Below are 13,805 nucleotides of genomic sequence, written 5' to 3'. Positions count from 1 at the left end.
AACATGGATACTAATGCAAGCCAGGCTTGACCTGCTCTCAAATTCTTGACCTGGTAGTGCCCACAGCATCTTGGTCATTTCCACTCTGGGTCAATGCTCATGATTGAATGTGCTCCACAAGATCAAACCTAGGTTATAGTCTTGTGATATTCATATAATGTACATAAGACTTTATTTATCCCAGAAGCCAATTTAACCCTAACCCTGTCCTATATGATATTGTGCACAGGGTCCTCACTCACTTTCTCTGTTTATATGATATTGTGTGCAGGGTCCTAACTTCCTACACCAGTATGATATTGTAGTGTCCTCATTTACTTCCTCTACTTATATAGAGCATTCAAAACTTATGTCACATAATACATGGATCCTTGTAATACTTGAGGCAACACCTGTGTGTTATCCCTGCATTATTCTATTAATATTCTGTATGCTACTACAATACATGGCACATACCAGAACACCTTATTATGACCAGCGATGGTGGGATGGGAGTTGGGTGGGGGGATCACGTGGTGCCAACTGACCACCTGTAGATCATGATACCTGTCAACTGCTCCTTCCCACTCCTCTGTCCTGATACAGGCTTATTAGAGTTTCCTGTACAAGTGCTGTGTAGGACTTGTCACTATTGAAAAGGGTGGTGGACTGTGCACAGTGTAGCACATATAAACTGAGGTTGGTGTGTGTGTTAATTCACGGAACGTGTAAGAGTCGTTGTCAGGGGACAGCAAGATGACAATGGTGCAGCAGAGCTATATCTAGTATCATGTGACACCAAGCAGCAGCTGATGCACACTGAATGCATGGCAAGAAAAGGTTGGCATGTCGCCACCACTGGGCCTGTCTTACATATCAACTTAAAAATGGTTTTCGTCTGTCACACAGGCCAGCTGTGAGTTTTTTTCTCAAGCTGCTACTTCACACTAGTTCAAGAGTTGTGTCCCTTGTCACACTGGACCACTTTAACTTTCAGATGCCGGTCAAGGAGAAGACGTAGTGCACCATGCCTGGTGCAACAAGACCTGGACAGTGTTAGTGCTCAACCCCCGAGACTGACCCAGCCCACTCGGCTTTTGGGATAGGCTGAGAACAGGGCTCTCATTACAGGCCGAACACACCCGTCTTCCATGGGTACAGTCTGTGGGACAAGGAGGAGGAATTGGTGCTTTGCACCGAGCCAGCAACCAAAGCAGCCAGCCCTGTAAACAGAGACCATATAGAGTGAAAAAAACAGCGTGCCCAAGACGAGATCTGAACCCAGGATATCCAACCTTGCCTGTATTGGTAACAGGCGCTAACCGTTGCGCCACCGGACCGCCCAGTCCTGGGACAGGCTGATTCTGCCTCTGGTAAAGACAAGAGAGCACTGAACGTCCTCCCAGCCGACCGACATGTCCGCATGGCGTCAGGGCTGCGACAGACGTTGGTGGCGTCCCTGGCTGTGGGCTTGCGTCTGTCGCTGTCCCTCCCAGCGTCCCGCGGCGGGCGGCATGGAGCTGTCGGTCAAGTTCACTTCCGCCTGCGCGCTCAGCCCAAAATGGCGGCCGCTGGAGGCGGCAGCTAGTAACATGGCTCTAACTAGGCCGCTGCTTGCTATATTGGTATCTGGTGCCGCAGTCGATACCGCTCCTCCCTCCTCACAAGCAAGGCCCCTCCCAACTTGCCCGGCCTAGCCACAGTGCTGGGAGGCTTTTCTGGGTGGCCCAGTTTTGTCGCCATCGATCCCGCGGAGCGTGGAATGGGCCGCCGCGTGCCGACTCAGCAGATTGTCACGCCGTCTGCTGCTCAGCAGCTCAGCGATTAATACTTGCTGACCAAACGTCTACTGGAACCCAGCTCTGGCACGTGCAAGCAGGTGTCTACGCATCAGGTCTACTACCGTCACTTGTCTACGTGTTCACGTTAGCTGCTCCACTATTCGCCGGCTCCAGGACCTTGGCATTCAGCAGCATACCGCCTTTGTCTGCTTTTGTCAAGATACTGGCACTGACAACCGTGGCAGGTGTGCTGTTACAACTCTCGCAGGTATGGCCGTTCACTGGTCGTGGTCAGGGATGGTTAGCACTGTCATTGGTGTCACGTCTTGATTCACTTGACGATTCTTGGCACGTGACTAACGGCTGTCTTGCCCTTGTCAGCACAGGACACGCCGGCGTGACGTTGGCAGCGTGGCAGGGTCAGCGAGCATGTCCTCGTCGTTGACAGTAAAGTCAGTGAACACACTGACATAAGTTCTGTGGGCTGCTGGTAGGTCTGTCAATTATCGCCACGTGCAGATGACAATGAGCATGTACTGCTACGTGACAAATACAGGATGTCCATTGGTACTGACCATGTCTCTGGCAGCACGAGTTGATGACCGCGAGGGGTGCTGGGAGGCCAGGTGAGGCAGTAGGGAGGTCATCTGGGGGACAGCGAGAGACATACAGGAACTGTCAGGTCGGGACAGAGAGAGAAAGAGAGCGCAAGCGTTCTGGGTAAGGTCAGGGGACACTGGAAAGGCTGCGATTAAAAAAAGGAAAAAGAGACCTTAGGGTGGTAGAAGAGTGAGTGGTAACGGCACTTACTTATCTAGGAGCAAGCTTTTTCTAAAAGCGGTGCTTGCCTCCTCTTTCTCTCCGCCTTACCTTTCCCAACCCTCTACAGGTACCTACCCCACAGCTGGGTCAACCCTCTACGGGTAGTCATTCCACAGCTGGCTCACATGGAAGAAATACGTACTGCATCACACGGGTATCGAACCGACTAGTGATCGAACGTCGTTGCTGTAACCGCTCGGATATTGCACAACATGGATTGCCACGTGCCGGAGGTCGGGCGCATGGCAGCTAGTGAGTATAGGTCAAGTGATTCTGTCATAGTTCTTCTTCACATCCCATATTCTCACCTTTGAAGCTGTTGAGCTTGTTGCTAGCCTGCTGTGAGAGTCTGGGTGTCTGGGTGCTGTCCATCTGTTGCCCAGGTCGTTGACGTTCATTGGAGCGTTGCCATGACAACGTCTCTTTGGCGCTACTTTCTGTCCCTTCCGGTGCTCCATTATCTGCTCCTGCCGGCCTGTCTTGTCTCTGGTCGTTGCCAGGCTCCTTTGTGGAAGTCAGGGACAGGAGCTGCTTGTGCTGGTAACCCGGGCGCTGCCACGCTCCATGTCGTCGCCTTGGCACCACGCTCGCACTGTCACCCTCACCTGCATGGTCGGCCTGTCTGGGAGCAACCACCCTTATCTCTCGCACCTGCCGCTCTGCTATAGCCCTCTCTCTGTCGCTATCTGAGGACAACAAACAGGTGGGTTTTGATGTCAACAAATTTGAACATGAGGCCATTCAGAGCAAGAAACCACAGCATGATTTCGATTTAAGGCGTTTGTTGTAATCTTGATGTAGGTGAGTTCGAATGCCTATATATGTAATTTTGATGCAGGTGTGTACAGAGACCTGTATAATGTGGTGCAGGTGTCCAGATACCTGTAGAGGATACCACGTGACGACTTATTATATCAACGGTCTACTAACTGACCATCTGAAGCCACATTGATAAGCTGTTTCAAAATAGATTTTGCTGAAATATTGCAATCCTGATGACAAGCTGTCTAAGAGTTGTGTTTCACTGACAGGCTGCCACCACTCACCCAGTGACTGCTTGCATACGTCGACTAAGGCGGCCTCGGTCGTCCGGCGCCGATGTTTGGCCTCCGTGCGGCGCTGCAACACACAGCACTGCGCATGTCACGATGTTGAATCTTGGTGTTACAGTCTGACAAACAGTGTAATGTCGTGTAATGTTACAGTCTGACAAATAGTGTAATGTTACAGCCTGACAAACGGTGTAATGTGTAATGTTATAATCTGACAAACCGTGTAATGTTACAGTCTGACGAACCAGCATGATGTCCTCGACATCATTTTAAACAAACCTTCTTGGTTGTACCGTGTGACTTGTTGCTGGAAGCATCTGTGTTGCTTGTAAACATTTGTGTGCGATCAATACGCAAGCGTGTGAAACTGTGTCTAGTGATAAATATTGTCCCAGCATTCACACGTGCTGAAGTATGAACAGCCTTCCCGCAATACACAGGGCAGTTGCTTTTTTAAAACATAAACATAAACTTCAGCCTGACCAAAATACTTAAGGCAGATTAAAAAAAAAAGGGGTGAATCAGTATGCAAAATGTAATGAAATGAATATTATTACTTGTTGAGCGCCGCCCCCCTCACCAATGTGGTAGGGGTACATTTTACAACCATGACCCAACTAGCGGTGTGCTATACTTAAGAAATATAATAAATAAACTGGAGAAATGACTTAAATGGCAATAAGCTATATAAACAAATATTGGGGACGATGTGGAAGCTCACATGAGATGTATGTATATGGTAAATCATGAATCTGTATCTTGCTGGACTAGTGAATGTTACGGATCCCGGTTAACCGTTGTTTTCCACCTAACAGTCCGCTTTCAGTTTGTTATGATTCAAACAAATATCGAAGGAAGTGAGGGTGTCGTTAACGGGATCACACAAGCTAACTAGACATCAAATAATTATCTCGAGGGTTTACATCGGGTGGTCTGAGACGTGCTGGATCTTAAACACGACTCACACATCCCTCATCTGTCAGCAAAACAAATCTGTGTGTGTGTGTGTGCGTGTGCATGAAAGAGTTTGTGTGTGTGATCGAATCTGTGTGAAGAATAGAATGAGAGTGTGTGCTTGCGATGGATTAAGCAAGTGAATGAGTGAAAGATGAAGTCAGTCTTACAGAAAAAGGCAATTATATCTCGCACTGTCAGCTAGTGGCTGTCAGACCATCCAAACATCACACATAGTGACTGTTAGACCGTACAGACATGTCACCCAATGACAGATCGTATGACCACATCAAGCGCACACACAGACACACACGCTGCGACTGTCAGACCGCACATCATTTAGTGAACATCAGATCATATAGACACCTCACACAGTGACCGTCAGACTGTACAGACATGTCACCCAATGACAGATCGTGTGACCACGCTATCTAGTGACCGTCAGGCCGTACACACACATCATCAGGTGAATGTCAGCTCGTATAAACATGTCAAGCATGTCATGTCAGATTGTACACCGGTGTACTTCACCATATGATAATTACTATATTTTGTAACAAACACTGCGAATCAACAAATTCCTAGGGCCAACAATCCAGCTACTGGTGTGATAAACTGAATTTTAGGTCTCATGCATGCTACTATCTCAGTTTACAAAACATCGTGCAAAGATCGCGTTTATATACAGTATATACTTCCTGGGATAGGCGCCTTTTAATTGTTACCTAAACACATATTCCAGCTTTTAAAACCACGAAGTCAACGGCAGTGTAACGGTCCTACCTGAATAATGCAAGCACACACACTAGTCTCTCGCGCACACTCGCGACAACTCTCCACAATAACTGTACCCACCACAATATATGTACCTACAATACATCTACACTCTCCACAATACTCGTATCTACCATACCTCTACAGTCTACACTCTACACCTACTGTATGTACACTGACAGCACACACTGCCCTGTGGTTAGTGACGTGACACGATCCTGTAGTGTTATACCAGTGACGTGTGCTATACACAGACCTGATTCAAACAACAACGGTCCGCCGCCTGTCCGTCAGGGTCAAGGCTGGTTGGAAGGACGAGGGCAGAGAGCGAGAGAGAATGTTGTGTGTGTGAGGGGGGAGAGAGAGAGAGGGGGAATGTCAGTTCAGCGAGTGTGATGGCGGAAGGAATGAGTTCCTTACCTGCTCCATGCCCTCCCTCCCTGGCCTCAGCGGTGTGTGTGGCTGTTTCCATGGCGCGGCTTCAGGTAGTGACAGGCACAGTGCAGGTAGTGCCACACGGGTACATGCACCGCGCCCTCCACCCGTGTCTACCCTAGCAACCAACACCGCCAGACAACCCAAACACCTGCAGTAGGGGCACACGCCGGTCCCTCCTGCTGTCAGCAGTCTGTTGTTTTTTCTCTCTCTGTTTACACTCTGGAGTCCGTGCTCCCGCTGTCAGCAGCAATATCAAACTGTTCGTAATAACTGCGCGAAAGATATCCACAGAAATGTACCGCGCTCGGCACTTCCGGTTCAGACATTGCTGAGTGGTTGAGGTACTCGGTGAATATTTCGTTCAGAGCAGAGGTCGATCTAGTTTGGAAATGTTCCCAAACTGAGGCGGACATGAAGGTGAGCCCTGGTACAAGCTACTTAATAACAAAATATCAGCTTGATACACCAACAGGCCCGCCGTCAAGCTACAAATTAAATTAAGACACAAAACAAAACAGATTTCAAGAGTGCAATAAAGTAATTAAGCAATTAAGACAGGCAAGAAAGGAGCACTCAATAACACGCGCCGCCTGCTACAGTCATGGACTCTCTGTGTTGATATTGTAATCAAGATGTATTGGCACGATACTTTTTGTGTTGAGTACTTCCATGTTTTTGAGTTTTTCTAGAAAAACTGGTTATTTCTGTGAAAGTCGGTGACACCTGTTGAAATTTGCGCTTACTTTCTTTAAAGGTAGTCAAGGTAGGCAAGTCTTCTTCATGAAAAGTCATGTTTGATTTTCTGTCTCTTATGCTTTTTTTTAAAAACATAGTGCGGGTTAACATCGTTTAATTTCAGTAGTTTGACAGTTAACAAAACAGATGTATGTCTATCTGCATCCCCAAATTGGACATTCGATTAAAAATTCGTTTGGTTTGACAAGGAACTTATTTTACCTGCCTCTTAACATCTTATCCTCATCATCTAACTAATAAAACATGGATATATCGAGCTTTAGGGGTGGAGGTCACATGCATGCATAATTCTCTGGAATGGTCCAAACCCGCTCCTTGTGACCAGCCAGAGCTGCCTACATCGGTGTGTCTGTTCTACTCGCTAGTCTACACACAGATATACCAACATGTCTGTTGAATACTCGCTCCTCTCAATCACTTTACAATATCGTAGATGAGCTTGACATCAAATCTCGGTATGAACTAAACACGTGACTACAGGAAGACCAGTGGAGTGTTTTCTGTACATTATAGTCTATCTGTACAATATAATTCATAGCTCTGTACATTGTACAAAACATTCCATGTACACAACATAGCATCTATCCATTAAACACCCGTGTACAGCACAGTCTACGTGTACAGTGTATAACGTCTATGTGGTACCCGTTTCTCCAATCAATGTCTGTTTTCAATGCACGTTTGCACTCCATCAGACCAGGTCGTCATTAATAGCGAACATCTAACATCATATCGACCATGCCATGCTACCTGTGAATTTCTAGCACAAACTCGTTAATGGTGACTACATAATATAAGGTTAGGAGGTGAACTCGGTCAACAAGTGTTGCTGTGTCTGCACGTGCTCGGTCTCTCTGGCACGACCTGACCCAGCAGCAGCTGCAACTCCCACTGCACTAACATCTTGGCCGACTACAACGACCGTCGATAATGCGCCGACACGTGTCAGCAGCCCAAGAATGAAAGGTTTGATGATGTATTAATATATTTAGCAATCCTTCATGCTTTCAGTTGATATGATGCATGATTTATAGCTCGTGAAATACCCCGCAGTGATTTCTGGTTCTAAATCCAGCTACGCTATATTCAATGAATAATTGATAGCTTATAAACAATATCTTCACGAGGTTATACTCTATGGAATATTACAGCAACACCAGGAGCAGTGACCCTTTCTGTTGTTGACAGTTTAGTCCGCGGTTGCTACCCCAGATGAATGCGCTTTGTACAGTCTTTACACAGCCCCACCTTTGGAATTGCTTTCCTGTTCATGGTAGCTCATTAACAAAGTTCTTTTGACTGTTGGTGTGCTATAGAGTCCCGGCACTCAGCCATTGTGGGTGAACACCTGTGAGGCAGTCAGCTGGTGGGGTCAGCAGGGTCGTGTCCATTCTTGTAGCGACCATCGTTGGCAACTCTAGTACGGCCCTACCCAGTACCCACCCTCTCCACCGACCTCCTCAGTCGTCACCGTGGCATTCTGCAGGCCAGCTTCTAACGACTGTACGAGCTTAGACACGCAGGAGTGTTTGGAAACCCGATTTGTCCCGTGCTCAGCGGTGATGTCGCAAGGAGGGAGCTCAATGTTTTTGTGTACACTGGCGGGAAGGGGCGGGTATCAGCGACTGGGGGTGGGGGTCTGTTGCTGCTTTCTACCGACACGATGCTAGGTGGAGGCCGCACCGCTAGCCACTATAGGATGGTGGCGCCTTGCTAACAAGCATCATAGCAGACTGCTACATGTCTGAGCATCCTTTCTCACCCAACACGCCGCCTGCCTCTGTTGCAAACACAAACAATAAATGGAGACGAAGGACTGGTGGACTGGCTTGATGGCTACTGGGTGACCGGGGGGATCTTGCTGCGGAGGTTCCGAGGTGTGGATGTAAGGAGTGTGTGCACCCTGGGCAGGGGGGGGTGTATATCAATGGGTTCCTGTGTATACTCCCCTACCCCTATCCCTCCAAGCAGGAACTGCCAGCAGCGGCAGCACAATGCCGGCCATTACCGTGGCATGTTGAAGCGCGCGCGCGTACACACAACACAAAGATGGCCGAGCTTTGCCATCAACTGGGAACACCAAACTTTACTTCGCTGACGACAATGCCTTTGTCTGCCACTGCTCTCGCCCACCGCAACGGTAACAAGGGAAGTGGAGTACTAACGATTTCTGGCCGGACCGATCCAGCCACACGGACACCAGAGGGTGTATTTCTCTTTCTATAATGGCGACTTACAAACAGCTTTTACCTGCTGTCCCCTGGCAGCCTCAATGATAACTCCCCGTTGCTAGGGACGCGGAGCCAGGCTCACCGTGCTGTGAGTGGAGCCTGGTCGCTCAGACTGACACACAGACAGGCTCACAACCTGCTTCCTCTCCACCCAACCCCGCGCCTTCAACCCTCTCGTTTTGTTTTCTGTGAGTAGAAAGGTTTTCAAAAGTTTGGTCACTACTGTAATCTTAGGCAGTTCTGCAGTTGTTGTCAGCTTTACAACATGGTTTCCGTTCCTTGCTGGAAAATTGCACTGTGAGCTGCTGGTGAGTGGTGACGAGCGTTCACTGAGGGTCACTGTGACGTGGGTCTGTAGCGTCGACCGCTCATCACGTGACGCAGGCAGAATCAACGTCGTCGTCCACCATCGCCAATCCTCTTAACCTCGCTGTAGTGAGGAGCATAAAACCTCCATCACTGAATGCAGATCCTGCTGCACATCCACTAAACACCGCGGATAAATACCTGTACAGATGTTGAAATCACCAACAGGTGTGAACACCAGTAAAATCTTGAAACATTTGACAACACCAACGACATTTCCAACACCTGTAAACATTAGCGTCACATGTAAACACCACTATTATTTGATAACTTTAATGATATCACTGATGTCTGCTGATTCCCCTGCCCACCAAGTCTTAGTTCTGGTGACGTCACCATGCCCACCTAAACCTCCGCCAGTGACGTCATCTGCCCCGTGTCCCGTGTTATGGTGACGTCACTATTCCGCGTTGATGGCTGCCTCACCTGCTGCTTGGGAAGGTTGCAGCTCAAGACCGAGATGGTGGACGAGAGCTACATGAACTACCTAACGATTCGCTGCCGTCCGCCGAGCCTCCCCCTCCTCTCCTAAAGCAGGCGGCTGATTACCGACACGCACTTCGGCAGATTGCGCCGAGAGGTGGGTGGGGTAGGGGGCTCGGCGACAGAAGGAGCGGGGTGAGGGCAAAGGGAGTGGATTTTTGCAAAGAGCAGACGTCCCGAGCCACAACTAATAATGCATGCATCGTATATTTCATTAATATTTCTCCACATTCTCTCTTTGTACAGACAATCATGTTGCAGAGGTAGGGTGGGGATGTGGTTGCAGCTAATGACGGGGGGCTGCACTGTCCAGCAATGCCCCCAGTTGTCAGTGCGGCCAGTCCCTGATGGTGGCACTGACGCCGCTCGTGCGATCAGCCATCGATTACCCCGCCGACCGCCATTCGCCGACCTTTTGTGACCAACACCACCGCCACAGTCGTCAGTAGAGACACAGCCTGGCGTGGCCGCCATTGACTGCCACCCACAACACACCCCGCAGTCCTCTACTCACAACTCTAACTCACCCACAGATGTCTGCACTCCAGTGTAAGGTTACTATAGATGTCTGCAACAATGTCATGTGGTCAGAGATGTCTCACTGTAACTTGGCTAAACATGTCTACATCAGTGAAACTTCATGTCAGTGACGGCTAACGGTCACTGCTGCGTTAGCATATTAATAAAGAAACTTATCCTGCATAATAATTTGATAATTAAGGAAATGTGCGTAGAAGTGCACGCGCACCAGTTCTGTCCTATGGGGCAGGGAAGGTCATGTCTCTCAACAAGCCAAGTGTCAGTGAACAGCTGTGGCCAAGGACCCACAGTCATAACGAGGCAGCAAACTGAAAAACCAGCAAAGCACTTTATATGTCTTACAAGTACACCATTTGCAGTAAAGTCACTACAGCGGTTCCTAAAAAAAAAAAAAAAAAAATCGTTTGCTTTGGAAAATACTCTCGTTCTAAAAAAAAAAAAATCTCATTCGTTTTTTTCTGGAAATTTGTGGGTCTGGCCGACATGATTATTTCTGTTTGCGAAACTATTACTCGGAGCCGTCTAACTCCTGTCACCCAGCTGTGCATGTAACAGTATGTCACACAGATCAGTCGACTGAACCGCTCATACGTAACAGCACGTCACACAGGTACCGTTAGACGGTCACGTGCAACTATGGGGACGCCAAGAGTGAAATTTCCTCTCTATAGCTATAAAATACATTTTATACTTATAGAATTTTTTCTATATTTATACAATACAATTCTGTAATGTATATAATGCATTCTATAGCTATAACATGCATTATTTATATTTATACAATTCTTAGAAGTATAGAATTCATTCTGTAGCTATAGCTAGAGAGAACAACTCGGTAAAAACCAATTTCATTTATATTATGGTCAGAAGTTGCTATCCAATTCATTTGATACATACAGTTCCATTGTGTAGCTACACAATACATTCTAGCTTTACATTTCCATTGTTTACTTATAGAATGAGTTCTAGAGTTGAAATGTACACGGAATGAGGCTGGCTCATTTGCATATGGGACAAGAAGGTCAAAGCTCAACCAATCAGTGCATCGAAACATGGTCTTGCGTTCTTCTGTATGCATGGGCTAGATAGTTACAGAGAGTCGGCCGTTATAACGCTGTGAATATATTTTGATCCGAACAATCACATGCATTTAAAAGCATATCACCTTCATTAAACTAAACCGACAGAAACTCTTTCATAAATGACAAGTAGTTGGTTCCCCTGATGACTGAGCACACATCGGCTTTCCTGTTGTGCTTGCTATTATGGCTGAACGACAGCTTCGTGACTCTGATGAAGTACTTTGTATATTTTAATTTGAGGTACATGTGAATACTGATTGCTATTTAGTAAGCCAAAAACAGTCTCAGACAGGGCTCGAACTGTCTCAGTTACGGAGCTGGTTGACTTTTTTTGCGATTTCTCTAAGACCTTATAGCAGACGACGCGGATCTACCAAGCCCCTGAGTCTCCTTCTTTAATCTCTCTCTCTCTCGCACGCATCACGTGACAGAGTTCTGGTAAATACTTGGCCTACTACATGCGTCCTTTCCTAACCAGTCGCATGAAGTATGTCACAGATATATTTAAAATAAGTAAATACTGTATTAACTACTGTGTAAGTAAAAATGTCATCCCACAAGACAAGAGCTGCTCTGGCCAGTTCAAGAAACTGATTTCAAATGGTGCTAGACAGGGAATGACTCTAAGCACCAAAAGAGACCAGCATCCATCCCGGCCCAGTCTCCACTCAGCCGCCATCCTGCTGCCATCAGGGCGACACACCACCACCACCACCACCACCACTACCACCACTACCACCACCATCACCGTCAAATCTTCTTTCGCGAGCTGTGTACAATGTACAATGGTAAAGAAAGTGTTAGGATGGCAAACACACCCAGTCTCCGCCATCCTCGCGGTGTGAGACGTTAGCCATGACACGCCTATGTCAAGACGCGTTTGAGTGTGAGTGCTAACTAGTCTATAGGATACAAACATCATATTTGACTGCTAACATAGCATACATATAACTAATCTCTGATTCTGACAGTGCTAAACACATGGTTGTGTCTGAATATGACGGCTGTAGATACAGGACACAGACAACAAGTATCAGGAGAAGACAGCACGTGCCTGGGATGTGACAATGGAAATGTACCTGTCCGAAATAGCAGGTAATAATTAACTTCTGGAAACAATGCGTGGAGAAAAATGATTAATACCATAAAGACCAACATGCGAGTGATAAAGAAAAGAATTGTTTGGACCAAACGATGGCTAAGCTGTTAAACAAATACAAAAATATCCATGCTATTGACTGTACCTACCGCTGCTACACAACTACTGAGCTACCTGTACGGCCAACACTCAGCTACCTGTACAGCCAACACTCAGCTACAGCCAACCTCAACTACTGTAAGACCAACACACCACCGCAACGCCGAAACTGAAACTCGAGTACACTGGTGTCACATGGCCAGTGCGCGCGTGTGGAGTGACGTACGTTGCACGTCCTGTAACGTCACACGGCGGCCGACGCACACACACGCGGTTAGGTTGCTGCGCAGCGGGGGAATGGGGTGTCTTTACACTGCATGTAGATTGACCTGGCCCCCCCCGGGTGCTCGCATGCTGAGGTAGTGACTGGCCCTCGCAACCAGCAGTTTGAACACGCACTGCTGCACGCAGTGATCTGCCCTTTGGAACAACCATCATCAACACGCGACGACCGCGAGAAACATCGCCGTTAGTGACTGCAGCCACCCCACTGGCAGGTCTCGCACATATACTAGTGTATATGTATACTATACTAGTGTATATACTACACATGTGCACGGTGACCCTAGTACCAGTGTCATACCCTGTGATGTAACAGTGACGTAACCGAGGGTTTCAGGAACCACCCGTCAAGTGTCCCGCTGCACTTTCAGTGACCTACCCAATGGTCACTGGGAAACTCGCCACAGGCCCTGGCCCTGCCTGTACCGGGGACTGGAGTGAGCGCTGTTCAAGCCGCTTGCAGCAATTACTTTTGTCTGAGATTTGATCTCATTGGCAGTCACAGAGGCTGGCTGCTGGCGATACCCAGATCCCACGTCATCAATTCCTCCTCTGGCCCACGGGTAGGCCGCTCCGAGGGTGCGACCCCTGCCAGTGGTGCTGGCGTCTTCACAGGCCAGCAAACCTATCGAGGCTCACGCCGCCCATGAATATGCATGAGACGACAGCGAGTCAAAGACGCAATTTGTATACATGGTAATGTTCATCAGCGCCGCCACTGGATGCCAGCAGCTTCTCCACCACTAAGCCCGATACATTGGCACCGCCATCTCGCCGTCACATACACCAGGGCGGCTGACAACAGTCCCCACCCCGCCCCTGTCCCCCTCGCGCCTTGTAACGAGTCCCTGCAACAGCCTGCGGCTTTTAATGGGTCACTCCCTGTCCGCTCCCCACACACAAAAAAATCCTGCAATTTGCCGGTGCAAAATAGGTCCATTCAGCGCAGGTCCTCGTTGACTCCATGTTTTTTCAGAGAATATGCAAATTAATCGACTATTTATTGCTCACAATCCTGTGCCACCCAACACCAAGCACATAATAATCTACACCACGACAACGACCAG

The 13,805-nt window shown here is 48.0% G+C and overlaps 1 protein-coding gene across 6 annotated transcripts in view; it reads right to left on the bottom strand.

Moving 5' to 3' along the window:
• The window catches only part of LOC112571853, a 50,695-nt gene that overhangs the window by 5,725 nt on the left and 31,165 nt on the right, over nt 1–13,805 (bottom strand). For 5 of the 6 annotated variants that reach the window (XM_025251191.1, XM_025251193.1, XM_025251196.1 and 2 more), the window contains exons 4-5: nt 3,629–3,701; nt 2,891–3,268 (exon numbers count right to left, since the gene is read on the bottom strand). In XM_025251191.1, the coding sequence (XP_025106976.1) occupies nt 2,891–3,268; nt 3,629–3,701 (451 nt within the window). Of the gene's footprint in view, nt 1–2,890; nt 3,269–3,628; nt 3,702–5,782; nt 5,841–13,805 lie in introns of those variants that run through there. The other variant, XM_025251197.1, reaches the window with a different exon arrangement.

The sequence above is a fragment of the Pomacea canaliculata genome, linkage group LG9 (genome assembly GCF_003073045.1).
Source record: "Pomacea canaliculata isolate SZHN2017 linkage group LG9, ASM307304v1, whole genome shotgun sequence".
In the NCBI taxonomy this organism is placed as follows: domain Eukaryota; kingdom Metazoa; phylum Mollusca; class Gastropoda; order Architaenioglossa; family Ampullariidae; genus Pomacea; species Pomacea canaliculata.
Note: the sequence above shows the minus strand (reverse complement) of the source record. Positions and strands in the feature narration are given on the sequence as shown.